Raw genomic sequence first — 19265 nt, 5'->3', positions numbered from 1 at the left:
AGTCTCACTTGGCTTGCTGGGTCTTCTCACGCACAGCATATTTCCAAAGGTCTCGGTCAGAAATCATCGCCTCAGTGAGGCCCAATGTTCGAAGGTCGTGCCTCACCACCTTATCACAGGTCTTCCTGGGCCTGCCTCTTCCACAGGTTCCCTCAACTGCTAGGGTGTGGCACTATTTCACACAGCTATCCTCATCCATTCTCGCCACATGACCATACCAGCGCAATCGTCTCACTTGCACACCACAACTGATACTTCTGAGGTTCAACTTTTCTCTCAAGGTACTTACGCTGTCTAGTATGCACACTGACATTACACATCCATCGGAGCATACTGGCTTCCTTACTTGCGAGCCTACGCATGTCTTCAACAGTCACGGCCCATGTTTCACTGCCATGAAGCATGGCTGTTCGTACACATGCGTCATACAGTCTGCCTTTTACTCTGAGAGAGAGACCCTTTGTCACCAGCAGACGCAAGAGCTCTCTGAACTTTGCCCAGGCTATTCTTATTCTAGCAGCTACACTTTCAGCGCACCCTCCCCCACTACTAACTTGGTCACTTAGATAGCGGAAGCTATCAACTATGTCTAGCTTTTCTCCCTGGAATGTGGCAGAAGTTGTTTTCTGCACATTCAGTGTTTATAGCTCCTGAACTAACTTCCTAGTTAACCTGCCTTTGATATTGCTGCACCTCTTATGTGTCCAAAGCGTGCACTTGGTGCATCTTAGAGTTTCTGCCTACGCCTTTTCTACAGATCGAGCAGGGCCATCTACCTGAAGGGGTTTGTGTTTTGTCTACCTTCCTACTTATTAGGACTTTGGTTTTAGCTCGGTTGACTCTAAAGCCCTTCGATTCTAGTCGTTGCTTCGACACCTGAAATTTTTCTAGTTCTGATAGTGACTCAGCAATTAGTGCAAGGTCATCAGAATAGAGCTCCCAGGGGCATCCTGTCTTGAATTCCTCTGTTATCGCCTGGAGGACTATGATAAATAGGAGGGGGCTGAGAACAGAACCTTGGTGGACCCCTACTTCTACCCTGAATTCTTCACTGTACTCATTGCCAACCCTCACCTTACTGACAGCGTCTCTGTACATGGCTCGCACAGCTCTCACTAACCATTCTTCTATCCCTATTTTCCTCATTGACCACCAAATAAGGGATCGGGGGACCCTGTCAAAGGCTTTCTCCATGTCGACGAAAGCAAAGTACAGAGGTTTATCCTTGGCTAGGTATTTTTCCTGAAGCTGTCTAACCAGAAATATAGCATCAATGGTGCCTTTCCCAGGCACTAACCCAAACTGCATCTCATCTGACTCGCTTCCTAATTAGTTGGGCTATGAGCCTCTCCGTGACTTTCATTACCTGATCTTACAACTTGATACCTCTGTAATTATTTGTATCTAAAGCGTCACCTTTACCTTTGTAGCAGTTGACTATGGTGCTGCTACACCAGTCATTGGGTATGACTAGGCTATAGCCGACACTGCCAGACATTTTGAGCATCTCTGCAGTGATTCCTGATGGGCCGGGGGCCTTCCCTGCCTTCATACTCTTAATTGCTTTATCTACCATGGTACTGTCAACTCGGATAGCTGGTCCCTCTGTTGGGTCGACATTCGGCAGACTCTCTTTCTCCCATTCATTCTCTTTATTGAGCAATCTTTTGTAGTGGCATCTCCAAACCTCTTTCTTTGCAGCCTCGTTTAGTGCAAGCGTACCATCATCCATGCGAACACATTTCTCTCCCACAACATCACGATTCTCCCTCACACACTGTCTTGCAACACGAAATACTTCAAGTGTTTGGTCCTCACGGCACAGAACATTGGCAAAATATTTTCTTATCTGCTTCCCCTCTGGCTAAATAAACCTGTCGCCTAGCTTCCCTTCTGGCAGTCTGATACAATTCCCTGCTACCACCATTCTTCCAGTCCTTCCAAGGCTACTAATGTATAAGTCTTTTCAAATGTAATTCTGGAAAATTAAAGAAAATTGCCTTTGTTTTACTCATTCTACCCCACCTAAATTTGTCTTATGTACACTCAGAGAATAGAGCTAATTTAGAGATCATTTCTTTAGCTGATATAGTTTGTCATGCAGTGAACATTTGTACTAAAAAAAAAATTTCTTACAGTCAAATATTCAGTAATTACTCGTTTTGCCCTATCCCCACCCTTATAAAACTGCTTTCCACATTTAAGGTAACGAAATTTTGAGTGGATATAATAATATATCCAGATATGCATCAGATCTGAAGAAAGTTTAGAAACAAAAAATATAATTAATGAAGAAATAAAATATTCGGAAGAGACAAATGAAATAATGCAGAGATATAAAATGTAAACAAGAGAAAACAAGCATAAGAACAATCTTTAAAAGAATTTTATTTGCAGAAGATCAGTACTTAACATCACTCAGTGTTATCATCACTGATACAGAGTAGTAGTAGTAGTAGTAGTAGTAGTAGTAGTAGTAGTAGTAGTAGTAGTAATAGTGGTGGTGGTGGTGGTGGTGGTGGTGGTAGTGGTGGTGGTCCTAATCTAGAAGCAGGATAAAAAATAATTATCTGGATGTGATGACTAGCTGAGAACAGTAATAAACCAGGCATCAAAGATTTACAAAGGCAGCGACAGCAACAATGGTAATGGTAGTGACGGTCTTCATACTTTATATATCATTAATAATAGTAACAGTTGTTGTAATATTGTAGCAGCAGCAGCAACAACAATAGAAAACAGTTGGATTGGTGGCAGATCAGCCAGTAATGTAGAGTCAATTGAACCAATCAACTGAACCAGGTCTAAAAGAATAAGAACCAGGTTTTCCATGGGAGCAATCACAGCCCCAACTTCAACAGCTATCACAGATTAAATCTTTCATGAACACACACATACACATAGCTTCTCTCTCTCTTCTTCACACGCACACACACACACACTCTCTCTCTTTCACTCTCTCTCTCTCTACTACCAACATTGTTAGTCATAAAGAGGAGAAAAAAAAATGCAAGCAAGTGTTCGAAGGAGAGATAAGTTATGAAACTAAATTGTAAAGAAATAAAATAGGGGCGGGGGATGATGAACGTCACATCATATGGCTCTACAAACCAATGTTTTAAACTAGTAGACACTTTCAAAAGTCTACATTTGTGGAGGGTGGTATTTTTTATGTTACATGTTTACTTGTAATCAAGTAACTACATTAGCAAAATTTAATACTTACATGTGTGAGTGTCTGCATACACATATATACATACACACCACATATATAACTTTTTTAGACATATAGGATTCGAATATTGCATATACATCCAGCAATATTCAATAGCTTCAAAAATGAGCAGGGCTTAAATTTCATTTTTTTATAAACCTGCCATACTTGAAAAAAAAAAATGAAAAAAAAAATCAAATCTATCAACATTGAAGCCATAAATTGCCATATTTTTGTTAAGATTTTTTTTTTATATAATTTAAATCTCTTAATTTATCACAGACATCTTTTTCAGCCAATAGGTGGACAATTTCAGTATATGGCATATTGTCAATGTCATTAAGAACTGGCTGAATACCTGTTCCCTGTACACAAATGTCAAGAACAACAAATCTTTACCAATTTAAAAAAAAATTGGTGGAACTATGTTTTCTTGGTAATTTTTTTAAACTTTTTTTTCATATTGTATATAAAAAAATATTATTTATTCATTAGGCCATTATTCATATCCCACGAATAATGAATTCCATAAGTACCAAAAAACAACTCCAAACTTCTATTGGCTGTGGACTGACCGGTGCACTCTAATCAACAGAGTCGCAAATTGCACAAAACATAACCTGTGCTGATCCTAATGTTTCATTGTTTTCTGTAACCGAAGTAAAGATATAAAGTGTCTACACCTTGAAGTGGAAATGTTAAGAAAATACACAAAAACTGGTTGAAATTGCCAATAAAAAAAAACTTTAGGGGGTGTTAAAATGCTATCTAAGGGGAAATTAACTGATGAACCAGTTTATGGCTTGTTACTAAATTGCTAGCAGCTGTCAGTGATAACATGATGAGTTATCAAACGACTTTATACAATATTATTCTGAGACTAAGATGAAAAATATTTATCTTAACACTAAGAAATTAGAAAAATGTTTCAATGTCACTGAATGGAGCTAATTTAATTTCCACATTTTATACATATGTGGAAGAGAATTGAAAATGTTTAAGTTATCTTCCTTTTAGTATACATCAGATTAGCATGGCCATAGGACAGGGAAGTGAGGAGAGAAATTTCAGTTCATCTTGGTAAATTGTGAAGATACATATGTATATAAATATTTACAAATTTTCAAAAAAATGAACTTCATCGTTGCCAATTAAATTTATCAACGTGATAATGATTTTTTGATATCTTGCAAATCAATCCCAAACTATTTGACCAAGGGGATTATATGCAACAAAAAAGAAATCTAACATTGTCACCCCTTCCCCCCCCCCCCCCCAGAGATTTCAATAAAATAGGCAAAAAAATTTTTTCAACCCTTTAACAACCAAAGGCAGTCAATGAAAACTCCTTGCTTCCATACTGTACTGCAGAATAAACATATCAGAGAAAGACCCATACTATGAAGGCTAAATGTACAGAGCTGAATCAGATTGCATCCTTGGGTGATTTGAAGAAAGGTTAAACAATTCCATAATATTGACATTTTCCAGAAGAGTTTTAAAAACAGTTAACTTAAGAAACACTTTTGACAATAATAATAATCCATGCTAAAACAAATTATAATAATAAACGAGTACACACACACACAAACTATGAAATAAAAAAGCTACTTTCCTTAACATTATCATTTGTTGAAAAAGACTTTTAGATATCAAGAAAATAGCCACAAAATGAAAATTGCGAAAAAGTTTAACTTAAGCATGAAACAACTTTGTGGCAAACATCCTCAAAAAGTGTCATTAGTTTCACCTACTAAAACTATTAATACATTCTAGTCATTAAAAACTTTAGAGTAAAAATTAGAGTAAAAAATTACAAATGCCTAAATATTGAAGTTGCAGGAACAATCTAAGACGTATTTTATTATCAATGCAAAAGAAAGTAAACTTTTACCTCATTTTGCAAAATCTAAACTGGAAATGTTTCTACAGAAAAACATAAATGCAAAACAAGATCCTAGTGGGTGGAATAATGACAGGAAAATTGCATTGTTAATTTAAGTACATGATATTTCAAATATTCACAAACAGCAGAATACTCCTCTAATTCTAGATATCATACTTCTAAATGTCAGTATAATCTAAGATGTAAACTTTTTGCATTGCATAAGAAACAAGATCCAACAGTTGATTAATCAAATTAAAGATAGCCATCAAAAGTATCAGTGACATGTGTGTGTGTGTGTGTGTTTGTGTGTGTGTGTAACAAACTATCAGAGAAAAGCAAAGAGGGAAGTAACCTATTTCAAGACACAAATTTGGAGAAATGGCAAATTAAACTCATAAGTTGTAAATTCATGTAACTAAATTCAAGGATGTAAACTAATGTCCTCCACCCAACAAGACAATAAGCGCACTGCCTTCCTGAAATCTACTAGTAGCATGGAGAAGTTGTAGAAAACAAAACAATGACAATAGATATTGTAGGTTAACATGGAAAGCAAGCTAACAAGCTATCATTATTCTTAATGAGCTGCTCGTACATAATTAGATAAGTAGCAGCAATTAACTGGACATTTCCAAGGGATCTTTCATTGATAGATGTCTTGGAAAATGTAGAGTAAAACATCCTACCACTTTACTATACATATTCTAAATATTCAGATGACCTAAATATTTTCACACTTCAATTTCAGCACAAAAAATTCAAATAAAGAATGAACTGAAACCAGAAGGCATCGAATTGGGAGAGGGAGATACATATTCATATTATGACAATAAAGAATAAATTATAATATTGGCTTAATGAGGCATGAAACTTTAGGCATTATGACCTAAAGGTGCAATGCAATGCTTGCAGCAGGAAATGAACTTAGGAGTTTACACAAGTTCAGTACCTGATCAACATAGACATTGAACGTCATTACAATAGTAAACAATACCAGTCAAAATATGAATATTATGACGTGTGTGTGTGTGTGTGTGTGTGTGTGTGTGTGTGCGTGTGTGTGCGCGTGGTGTGTGTGTGTGTGTGCATGCATATGTGTCTGCATACACACACGTATGTGTACAGCATGTGTATAATATAACAAAAATTACCTATTATCAAATAAAATTACTGTTTGTGAAGAAATCCATAACAAAATATTTGTGAGGAGGGGATAGTCGACTGCTTCAGGCTTTCTTCGGTATGTAATATATTTTGTTTTCATTTTTATGGAAATTTTGTTGTTGTTGTATGTTGTGGGAGGGTGTTTAAAAATAAAATTAAGTCTCATTGCAAATCATTCCAACAAACAAAGCAATCACACTAGAGAGAAAGGCAACAAGTTGATAGGAGCTTAAAAATATAATTAAGTCAATAGGATTTGGCTGTGTTTTTGTAGCTAGAGATGGCTTTTTCTTTTTAAATTGTAGATTTCAGGAGAAATCAAATATAGGGAAAAGTAAAAATCAAAACAATAAATAAAATGGAATGAAATGAAAGATAGCATACAGAAAGAGGTTAAACAAAACAGGAGATTTGAAGTAAATGAACCATTGTTAATCCATAAGAACTGTTTTAAATAAAAGTTTCTAACTATTAAAAACTTTCTCCACTGAAAATCAACAGTGGCATGAAATAAGTATTATGGAAAAAAATGAGAAGAGGGATTGTGAAGAACAAAACTGAAGAGGGTCTAGCAGAACAGAAAAAAAAGGACTGTTTTGTAAAACAAGTGGAAGGGAATAGGAGGTAATAGAGCAGAAGTGGTGACATGACATAGGTGTTAAGAGTAAATTAGAAGCTAATAAAATGAAAATATTCATAAATGATAAATGAGAAAATAAAATATCTAACATAAGAGGAAGAGAAAGCAGCAGCCAATCCTACTGAGCCAGTTAGGCCCAATAGCAAAGTTTCAGGTTTTGCAATAAAGACTTGCCATTTGGCATTGTTTACAGGTATGTACATGAATAGTTGCTGGCATAACAGAAGTCCATTGGCAAAAGAACAGTTTCTTTGTGATACACCAGCAATCAGAGAAGATTCAAGGACCCATCTGGCCAAAGTTGAATGATGATGGCACATTAATATTTGCAAAGACATATCCTCCACTCTGTTCAATTCTCTTCGATTCTGTAAAAACAAAATTGTAACATCAATTTTAAAAAAAGAACAAACAAGCAAATATGTTTTCTCATACATAAGTAAACATATATTACATTTATACTTCACATCACAATTAACAGGCAAACAAATGTACAGCAACATCAATTTATTCTGGTGGAGTTTCGAGCGGGATCGTTGCCAGTGCCCCTGGACTGGCTCTTGTGCGGGTGACACATGAGGCTTTTTCGAGCGAGATCGTTGCCGGTGCCCCTGGACTGGCTCATGTGCGGGTGACACGAGGTTTTTTCGAGCAGGGTCGTTGCCAGTGCCCCTGGACTGGCTCATGTGCGGGCAACACATGAATCTTTCGAGCGGGATCGTTGCCAGTGCCCCTGGACTGGCTCATGTGCAGGCGACACATGATATCTTTCGTGCTAGATCGTTGCCAGTGCCCCTGAACTGGCTCTTGTGCGGGTGACACATGAGGTTTTTTCGAGCGAGATCGCTGCCGGTGCCCCTGGACTGGCTCGTGTGCGGGCAACACATGATATCTTTCGAGCGAGTTCGTTGCCAGTGCCCCTGGATGGCTCTTGTGCGGGTGACACATGAAATGTTTCGAGCGGGATCGTTTGCCAGTGCCCCCGGACTGGCTCATGTGCGGGCGACAAATGAAATCTTTCGAGCGGGATCGTTGCCAGTGCTCCTGGACTGGCTCATGTGCGGGCGACACATGATATCTTTCGTGCGAGATCGTTGCCAGTACCCCTGGACTGGCTCTTGTGCGGGTGACACATGAGGTTTTTTCCAGCGAGTTCGCTGCCGGTGCCCCTAGACTGGCTCATGTGCGGGCGACACATGATATCTTTCGTGCGAGATCGTTGCCAGTGCCCCTGGACTGGCTCTTGTGCGGGTGACACATGAGGTTTTTTCCAGCGAGTTCGCTGCCGGTGCCCCTGGACTGGCTCTTGTGCGGGTGACACATGAAATGTTTCGAGCGGGATCGTTGCCAGTGCCCATAGACTGGCTCATGTGTGGGAGACACATGAGATCTTTCGAGCGGGATCGATGCCAGTGCCCCTGGACTGGCTCATGTGCGAGTGACACATGAAATCTTTCGAGCGAGATCGTTGCCGGTGTCCCTGGGCCGGCTTGTGGGTGACACGAGGTTTTTCGAGCGAGGTCGTTGCTGGTGCCCCCGGGCTGGCTCGTGTGCGGGCGACACATGGTGTCTTTCGAGCGGGATCGTTGCCAGTGACCCTGGACTGGCTCTTGTGCGGGTGACACATGAGGCTATTTTTTTTTTCCGAGCGGGATCGTTTGCCAGTGCCCCCGGACTGGCCCATGTGCGGGCGACACATGAAATCTTTCGAGCGAGATCGTTGCCAGTGCCCCTGGACTGGCTCATGTGCGGGCGACACATGATATCTTTCGTGAGAGATCGTTGCCAGTGCCCATGGACTGGCCTCTTGTGCTAGTGACACATGAGGTTTTTCGAGCGAGATCGTTGACGGTGCCCCTGGACTGGCTCTTGTGCAGGTGGCACATAAAAGACACCATTTCGAGTGTGGCCGTTTTCGTGCGGGTGACATGTAAAAGCACCCACTACACTCTCTGAGTGGTTGGCGTTAGGAAGGGCATCCAGCTGTAGAAACTCTGCCAAATTAGATTGGAGCCTGGTGTTGCCATCCGGTTTCACCAGTCCTCAGTCAAATTGTCCAACCCATGCTAGCATGGAAGGCGGACGTTGAACGATGATGATGATGATGATGAGTTTTTGTCTGAAGTCTCCAATATAAGATTTTAAACTTATTTCATTCCATTCCCAATGATGACAGTGGTTCAACAATGAAAAATTCTCATTAATACAACATAGCCAATTTGTTGGTTTGATTGACTGAGCAATTTATGCTTAACTGGTTAAGAAGTATGCTTCCCAACTGTGCAGTTTCAGGTTGATTCCCACAGTGAAATACATTGGGTAAATGTCTTCTAAAACCCAGAGCCAACCAAAGCCATGTGAGTAGATTTGGAAGTTGAAAGAAGTCTGTCATGTCTTCACATCACATTATGGTTGTAATGAGTGATGCATTGTTTTCAATCTGTGAAAAACATCTCTGGTTATGGGAAATATTAGCTAACATGGCTCTTTTGCACAGCCAATTCAGGTTTTGGTGGTTCAGAAAAAAAAGCAGTCGTAAGGTTGTCCAGTGTGCTTACGTGTGAGACAGTCATCTCTCCAGCTGCATCGGAGTGAGTTGTATCATCACCAATGGTGAGAACTTGGAGAAGTCACCCAATAAGTTGTCGCCAAAAAGCTGGGCCCTCATGTTTGTTGTAAGAGTCAAAATTGTCACGTTCTGCCATAGGCAAGATAAGTTAATGCAAGCCATTACTGCGACGGCTATGGTATTGGAAATACAGTTTGTATGCCTAATTTGAGTAATACTAATGTTAGTCATAGTATAGTGTCAGTGTGACAGCACACCCAATAACAACAACCAACATACATATGCCACTGGATACAGCAGTAAAATGTCAGATGGCTTTATCAGATATATATATATATATATATATATATAAAACACTAGAAAATAATCACAAACTGATTAAAGTGAGCTGCATTAGAAATATGATTTGCAGGGTGACTTTAAAAATGACACTTCATACATCAAGAAAATGCACATACAACAGAGGCATAAAGCCACTGGCTCTTTTCTCTACCACTACTATAATGGTTTCTACTCCTCAAAAATTGCTGGGTTCATGCTGCTTTCATTCTTGCACTCTTTTTTTACTTATCTCTCCTCCTAACATCACCCCCTTGTTATGTCCAACTATCAGACCACCACATTAACCACTATATCTTGTCCTTTTTTTTCCAGAATGCCATCCCTCTAGAATCTCCCCCTTGTTCATATCTTCCCCACAGATGTTGACTTAGAATGGTTCAAGAGAAACATTAATGCATTGATCTCACTAGTCTAAGAGGATGGGCACTGCCTCAAGCAAAATACACACACACACACACACACACACACACAAGAAGGAACTATTTACATCAAACAGAACATATTTTGTCAGTATCTCAGATACTGAGAAATGTGAACCAGTTGAGATGGGAGTAAAGTGAATGTAGAGAGGCCATTGATGATAAATAGGAAAGGGGATGATAAAAATGAGTGGATGCAATCAGCACTTCTTTATACAGCTGTCCGCATGCATAAGCATCATATGCCCATTGCCCTTTTTTTTTTTTTTCTCACAACAATTGTACTCTGCCATTCATGCACATTTAGCAGAGCATGCTTGCTTCACTTCTTTCCAATCTTGTGTCCTCCACTTTCAGAGGACCATGTCTAACTACCATGTAGCATTGCAGTTTGTACACAAGCATCATAGCTTGCATTTCAGAGAGAAACCTTTGTTTCCAACAATGATTAATAGTTCTCTGAGCTTTTTCCAACATGCTCTTATTCTAGGCTATTATACTTTCAGATTCTCTTCCTCTGCTAATTAGGTCACTGGGTAACAGAAGCTATCTACTACCTCTTGGGTATTTGAGAAAATATATTACCCTTGTGTTCTTAGTGATTATTGCTTCTACAGACAAAAATTTTCAGAAAAAAAATTGTTTTTTACTTTATTTCTTCAACCCACCTGCTGCAGCTCTCCGTTGTTCAGACAAACGAAATACTTCTTCCAATTCTTTAGCTTGGTAATCATGAAGACTAGAAGTCAAGGCACTGTACCAGGTAGGATCTGCTGTCTGAAGGGCTGCAAAAGAAAGGTTATATTTGAAACAGGTCAGAAAATTATGTAAAGCTTGTGATATAAAGATAATTTCATTTTTTTAGTATATTTTAAACTGATGTTACTAACTCAGTCATATCAATTTAGTAACATACTCACTTGAATGCTATTTCATTTATGACAATTTTTTTAACAGGGTATTAATAGGTATAATTTGAACAAAATACAACTAACTTCATTTAATATGAACCGTCACTATCTGGAATAACAATGGTGCTGCTATTTTACAAATTACTTAGCATGTTGGATTGTGACAAGCTTCATTATCATAAACCTGTCCTGGACAACCAAATTTCTTGATCCAGACCATAGTCTACGCGCTTGGGATTCAATTTACAATCAGAGTATGTAATGGATTCACTTGAAAGATTTGATAAATGTATTAGCATGTTAAATAACTTGTGTCATACAAGCACAAAGTATATGTAATATATTTACTCTTGTAAACCTCAACTAATTTAATATTAACAGAGTATAGAAGAACATAGGGGAAATATGCTTTTGCTTTGCTCTGAGAAATGAAACCCAACTAGTATATAAACATTTAGAAATTTATAGCAAATTAATTACTTCCAAGAGAAATTATATTTTCTACTGTTTTCATCTTAACATTCATTTTCAAGCTGATAGTTGGACAAGTGTGAAATGCAGGATCTCCCCATGCAATTCTTATAAAGTGAATTAAACAGTATTGTAGAATACCAATTATTTAATTTATTGTACTGGTTTCAGTCATTATCCTCAGCATGAAGCAATGCTTTGAAAGATATAATTAAATACAACTTCAGTATTTAACTCATACTTATTTTGACCTCAAAAGGCAGACAGGCAAAACTGACTAAAGCACGATTTAAACTTAAAAGAATATAAGCTAATGTCATCTAGCATTGACAATAAACATGATTAATCTTGATCTCAAGCAAAATCCTGTCATTAAAAGTTAAAATATTCCTTAATAAGCATTTTAACAGTCTCTACTAACAGAATTAGCAGATACTAAGAAACTAACTATGCACTCTAAATTAAATGCAATAAAATTTTAAATGATAAATCACATCTTAAATATATAATTCAAAGGCTGTATAAAATCAATATGCAACGGAATCAGCTTTTCAGGCTCTTTAACTCTTTTAATACCACTTGTCTAAAACTGTCCTTGGTTTTATAAATTTCCTATTTTAGAGTGATGTAAATTAAAACCTTCTTTCAAAATTTCATGTTACTTTGTTCCAAACACCAAGTGACAAAATTATTTTACTATTGAAACAAAAGCACTGTATTTCAACAGAAATATAGTAATGAAAGTGTTACGATACCATTAATATTCTAGTTAGAAATTCTATATGCCTTATCAATATACTACCAAAAGTAAATTATATAGGAGAAGAGTTACAACACTTACAAGTAAGGACATCCTTAAATACAATATATTCATCAATAAGACAGTCTTCATCATCCAAAGGAGTCAAATAACTTTCTAATGCAGTTTCATCGGCACCGTCTTCTGTGAAGTCATCATCTGTGTCTTCATCTGATTGTTGGCACTAAAATTATATGAAAATTAGTTAAGTTCAACAGGTAAATGAAATCATTTATGAAGCAGTAATAGAAAAAAAACCAAGACCTACCATATCATGATATTAAATTATATTTTAAGCACAATATACTTTTATCATTTAAATATATTGATATTTTGTTTCTAGATTATGCATGATAGTATATGACAGTGTTTCTAGTCTCAAACATTCCATACTCATGGAACCAAACATTTATTGATAAAAATATTTTACTACTATTATCTACATACTTTTAAAACACTAGCATACTACATTTTGTTTCTCTGAAATTAGCCACAGAGCTAATGCAATTAATAGCTAATGCAAAACAGTTCTGAGTAACACTGTTTGAAAGACTAGTATGAATACAAAATATTTCAAAATTTGAAAAGGGAAAGACAACTCAAAACACAAAGTACTTCATGAAGATGGCAAAAACATGAAAAAGTCAAACTGACAAAGCAAAACACTACACTAACCTTTTCTAGTTTCTCAATATATTCCTGACCTTCTTCATTGATTTCATCTTCATCACTTTCCAAAATATCTGTCATGTAAAAAAGAAAAACATCAACTTCAAATTCACACAACAGTGAAGCTGATGATTATGTTCATCACCATATTACTGTTTTATTGTACTCTCTGTTCCATGCTGACAGGAGGTGAATAAGTCAGCAATACATTCGCCCTTTCATCACTAAGGCAGCCATAGCCAGCTGAGTATTTTATTGGTGAATGTTACCAACCCAGCTGAAATAACCTCATCATATTTAGATGAGAACTTCAGTGCATTTGTGAAAACATGTGATTTCACTACATAAACAATTGAGTTACTGTATCCAACATTATTTGGTGTGATATTTGACCTTTGTGAACTTTTAGATCTTGCATTTCTTTTTTTACATCGATATTTTTGAAAACTTTTAATACTGACAAACAATGGATACCAGTTCCACGTTGTCAAGTAGTAAATCAAAACTTGAAGGATTTTCAACTGAACACATGGAAAATCAAGCAAAATATAGAGCAAACACAAAAACCACAACATGCCTGAATATGAATCAGATATTTCTAATTCACTAAGTGATTCTGATGATTACTAAGCTACAAAAAATGTATTTATAACTAAATGGAGTAATAGTTTGAAAAATTGTTTTTCTTACTGATTTTTCTGAAAAGACTGGACCTAGTCACAGTCTTTCCTAAGAGATAAAGGCATTAGACTTTTTTTTTTAATTCTTCCTCTTTGTTTGAAACAATTACTGTGGGAACTAATCCTTACACAAAATATAAGCAAAGACATAAGATAGTTTGTGGTCTCCCACATGGTTAATTGAAATCTAAGCATCTTTTGCAATCAAAATAAATATGAGTATAAGAAAGTTACCAAAATAATGAACTACTGAAGCAGCAATGAACATTTTTCTAGACCAATGTTTCCAGTATTATTAAATGGACAAATTTCTTTTTAAATTATCACAGTACCTACATATAAGAGATACTGGCAATACCCCAGTCTGTGGAGAACCAAACTTTGATTCAATATTTAAAATAAGACCCTTTATCAACTGCATTCAAAATGCATATAAAACATTGTACAGACCAGGAAAATACCTAACTATCGATGAGGGTATGGTGGAATATAAAGGTAGAGTACATTTCTGAGCTACAGTAGTTGCAAGTAGGAAAGGGATGCTACTGGATATAAAAAAAGCAAAATTGGAAATTTATGAGAATAAGTACATCTCCCAGAATTCAGTTTTTGATGACATCAAAAATTATAATAAACCGACAATGGTAGAATTAAGTTTCTGTATTCTATAAAATAAAAGCATCTGAAATTATTAACTCTATTAAAATATTTGTAGAAATACAAGCATTTCTTTCAATTAATTTTGAAATTAAGTACAGGCCTTTCAATTAATTTTGAAACTAATGAAGAAATGAAGAAATTTTGATGAACAGTTTTAATTTAGAAACCAGAAGTTTGTATCACAAAACCAGGAATAGTCTCGGGCAACTTAGTATCAAGAGTTTAGTAGTCATATCAGAGTACAGTAATCCCTCGCAGGTGTTACATTCCAAAACCTTCCACAGTAATAATTAAAATCTAAAAAGCAAATACCTATCAGCCACAGAAACCCATGATATACTGACAAGTCCGCAATATAAATTTACATATATTAGCCAGAAAAATCTGTGATGTACTGAGTGCGCAATACATGAACCACAATATGGTGAGGGATTACTGTAACTGAATCAGAAAAATTTCTTTAATACCTTGCTCTCCATCTTCCAATTCATCTTCTTCCTCCTCCTCAGAGTCCAATTCCTGAGCTTTACCTAAAACGAAGTTTGAAAATTTTTAGATATTAAAAAAAAAAAAAAAAAATTAATAAACATAAAACATTATTATTACTGCAACAATCCAGTTTACATATCTTTAAATGACCTTCAATTTAGGATATAGATCTGATCCCTTAACATATGATTCCTTGTGGAAAGACACACAAAATTTGATGATTCAGTGCTCCACTTAAATTTTAAAATATTTCCTTTATGTACATTTCTCATCAGATTCACTTCAGGAACAATGATGAATACATGATAGTAATATTCAGAATCTTTCATTAGAAATTTCTAGTGCAATACAAAATTTAAAGCAGTCGTGGGCACCACTCTTCTCCCTGACTAAGCCTTATACATAATTATTAAGCTATTAAAATTAGAAATACTTATATTTTAAATAAATGCATGAGAAAATTTCAGAACTTAGAACAAGAAAAAAATTTGCAATTTCTTATAAGGATAACTTACTGGCATAAGCTCGTTTCAATCCTTTGAAAAGTAACAACACTGCTGGAAGGATATGTCGAGCTATTTCAGTGATTTCATTAGGTCTATTTCCTGGTGTATTAATTAATGAACACAGACCAAGGACACTTACTTTTCGGTCATGGAGACTAAAGAGAATTAAAGGAAAATTTGAGAGTCAACAATCAAGGTATTACATTGAAGTAAACACTATTTTAAAAGTATGTAATCAATAACACAGAAGAAAGCTTGTCAAGAGATTAACTGGTGAAATATTTCAGTTCTAATTTTACTATTTGCAAAACAGAAAAGTTACATTTAAAAAAGAACTATAAGGAAGAAAAACAAAACCGTACCCAAGGAAACAGTCAATGTCACCAAGCCAGTAATTGAGAAATTGTGAAGTTATGGAACATGTAACATTGGGAATATGTATTTTCTGGAGAGTTTGAAATAACAATGGTGGATTGTAATAAAGAGCAGCAATAACAACTTGTAAACACATTGTCCTCAGTTCTGATGTTTTTACTTCTTTGGTTAATCGTTTTAAAGCTAGTTCAACAAATGATGGTACAACCTACAAATTAGATATAGAAGAATAGAGCAAGAATTAATACATTCAGCCTCAACATTTGTATATTCTATTTCAGTAGTATTTAATTTAAAGATCAATTGATAAAATACAAAATTCTCTATGTTTTCACAAGTAATCAGTTTATCTAAAAGGCAGCATCATATAAAAACTATTCAGTAGTGATAAAAATAATTTACAAAGTTACCTGATCAACTTGTCCTTTACATTGCAAAAGAATAACTTCAAGGAGTTTAGCAGCATGACACTCTGCATCTTCTCCTATATCAGCAAATAACACCTGAAAATAATTAACAATTAGGCATTGTCTTAAGTATGCTGGTTTAAAAGAAATGCTGATAAATACAAAGAAGCATATACTTTTTAAATCTTTGCATATGTGTGTGAGAGGGGTGGGGGATGTCACGAGTTTAAGCAGTCTAGAAAAACAGAGAAAGGCCATCTACAAAAAAATATTAGTAACATATCAATAACCTTCCAACAGTTCAAAACTCTACATTGGGACACATACCACTAGAAAAAAATGCAAAGTAACAGCAACTGTTGCACTTGAGTGAATCCAAGTAGCCTATCACAAGACTAGACTTTAAGAATCAACTAGACAACAAGGAGAATGAAGCAGGACCAGATTTCCACACTTACTCCATATAATGAACCACTACACATCAGGGTGAGCTGTGAGATCCTCAATGAGGTGGAGGTACAATATATCAGAAATACTAGACCTGTGAATCTAGAGTGACTATATGTGAGTCAACAAGGAAGCTTTTACATGGTTATTCAGCCTGCTGGAAATAGCAGCCAAATCTCCCTCACGTAACACCATACTACTTAAATGATACATACATTGGACAATGTTGACCTGGTATACAAAAAGACAAGATCGAGATGACTAGTCTGCTCAATTATGGCTGACCTAATGTTAACTGACTATATACCATACATCTGCTCAGAGTTGATTGCTACTGCACAACCCCCTTTTTATTGATTATCTTGTGTTGCATCTTAACAATTTCTCAACTAATGAGAAACTATATTACAATTCTTATTAACTATCAAAGTAACGTTTGAATTAGCATAGTGAGTATACAATAGTTAACTTTAAGTAGTCAAATTAACAAATCTTAAACTTTTGTAATTGATGTCAACATTTTCCAGCGAACTGGCAGGTTTTACTTCAAAAGATAATGAAAATATGAGAGAAAGTATATCAATTTCATTAAAAGTCAATACAAATCTGAAGGTTTTCTCTGTGGCTATTCAATACACGAAGAGAAAACCATCTTAATTTTACTATAAATTACTGTAGCGGAAAAAATGAAAGCAATACTTTTTGTTGCCAACCCACCTAAGTACATGTTACTAACTTACCCAACTACACTAATGGCTAATTTAATAAATATTTAAATGGTGTTTCCTCACCCACCCCATGAGTCAATGAGTCAGAAGAAAAGCAACATTCATGGCCCTGCTGAGGAAGAGAGGAACTTATACTCAAACCTGACTCCACTGAAGAGAGTCAAGGGCCAGATTGTGATATGGATTCATATGCCATATTGGCGTATTTCATTAATTATTACTTGTTTGCTTAGTTTATTGCTTTAAAAGCAATTTACTTAAAATTTCATATAGCATTAAAAAGAACTAATCTTCAACTAAGTTTCCAAATGGTTGCAGAGGCAATGAAAAATAAAATGTACAAAATCAGAAAGTAAATTTTTATATTTGCTACCATATTTCTATTGAAATACAGTCTTTACTTCAATTAACTCTGAAAATACTCAAGAACTTAGTAAAGAGATGTCTATAATAAATTAACAAGACATCTTTTTACTTATTTCAGTCTTTGGACTGCAGCCATGCTGGGGCACTGGCTTGAATTTTTAATCAAATGAATTAACCCCCACACTAATTTTCTTTTTCTTTTAAAGCCTAGTAACTTATTCTATCAGTTTCTTTTTGCCAAACTGCTAAGTTACAGGGAACATAAAGACACCAACACTGGCTGTCAAGCAGTGGTGGATCGTTGCCGGTGCCCCTGGACTAGCTCTTGTGCGGGTGACACAACAAATTTTTCGAGCGAGACAGTTGCCAGTGCCCCTGGACTGGCTCTTGTGCGGGACCGTTGTAGGATTTTCAAGCGAGATCGTTGCTGGTTCCCCTGGACTGGCTCATGTGCAGGCGACACATGAATTTTTTTTTTTTTTTTTTTTTTTTGTGCGGGTGGCACATGAAGTGCACCATTTTGAGCGTGGCCGTTGCCAGTACCGCCTGACTGGCCTTCGTGCGGGTGACACGTAAAAGCACCCACTACACTCTCTGAGTGGTTGGCGTTAGGAAGGGCATCCAGCTGTAGAAACTCTGCCAAATCAGATTGGAGCCTGGTGTAGCCATCTGGTTTCACCAGTCCTCAGTCAAATCGTCCAACCCATGCTAGCATGGAAAGCGGACGCTAAACGACAACGACGACTCAACAAGCTGCTTTCAGTTTCCGTCTGCTAAATCCACTTACAAGGTTTTGGTAGACCTGAGGCTATAGTAGGAAACACTTGCCCAAGGTGCCACACAGTGAGACTGAACCCGGAGTTATGTGATCGGGACGCAAACTTCTTACCACACAGCCATTCCTGTGCCTATGATGTTTATGGAAGGTTGTAATTTAACTCACTTTACAACAGGAAGTTTGTTTCATGGAACAAGGGACAGTCTCAAAAGGACTGGCATCAAAAGGGTTAACAATTTTCAATTATAATAAAGAAAATGCATCACTAAATATACATACTGTGTTACACATGTTGTAAACAGCTTCCAAGTGTTCTCTTTGCGATAGAAAACTAGGTGTATCCACAGTTACATAGTTATGCAAAGCTGGCATCATATCTACAATTAAAAAGAAAGGTATTGTTAATCATTTGTTGGTTGAGACTGTTGACACTACTTAACCATTAACGTTTTCATATTGTTAGAATGAGAACTGTTTTTACCATAACCCTTTAGTGTTCAGATTAATCTGTCAAATGTAATGCTTATTTGTTCACATTATTTGGAATTATTCAGGTTCAAGAGGGATGTCCACAATATTTGCTTGTAACTTTGTTAATTTTTTACATACTTATTTGAAATTTTGTCAGTGGCTGCTTATATACCAAAAGATTATAGTTATGTAATTTTAGCTGATCTTGCTGAATAGATTCGACTTTTATGGGCAGGTAAATTTAATTAACAGGTGTAAAAGCAAGAACATGG

The 19265-nt window shown here is 36.4% G+C and overlaps 1 protein-coding gene across 1 annotated transcript in view; it reads right to left on the bottom strand.

The window, feature by feature from the left end:
* Positions 1-2364: 2364 nt before the first annotated feature.
* LOC106876228 (importin-7) overlaps positions 2365-19265 on the bottom strand; it is a 60419-nt gene continuing 43518 nt past the window's right edge. Inside the window, exons 20-28 of the mRNA XM_052968306.2 lie at positions 18802-18899; positions 16207-16299; positions 15784-16004; positions 15431-15576; positions 14894-14956; positions 13093-13160; positions 12460-12601; positions 10905-11021; positions 2365-7274 (exon numbers count right to left, since the gene is read on the bottom strand). Of these exons, the coding sequence (XP_052824266.1) occupies positions 7186-7274; positions 10905-11021; positions 12460-12601; positions 13093-13160; positions 14894-14956; positions 15431-15576; positions 15784-16004; positions 16207-16299; positions 18802-18899 (1037 nt within the window). The 3' untranslated portion in view covers positions 2365-7185. The remainder of the gene's footprint in view (positions 7275-10904; positions 11022-12459; positions 12602-13092; positions 13161-14893; positions 14957-15430; positions 15577-15783; positions 16005-16206; positions 16300-18801; positions 18900-19265) is intronic.

This window comes from Octopus bimaculoides, chromosome 5 (assembly GCF_046866305.1).
Source record: "Octopus bimaculoides isolate indiv1 chromosome 5, ASM4686630v1, whole genome shotgun sequence".
NCBI lineage: Eukaryota > Metazoa > Mollusca > Cephalopoda > Octopoda > Octopodidae > Octopus > Octopus bimaculoides.
Note: the sequence above shows the minus strand (reverse complement) of the source record. Positions and strands in the feature narration are given on the sequence as shown.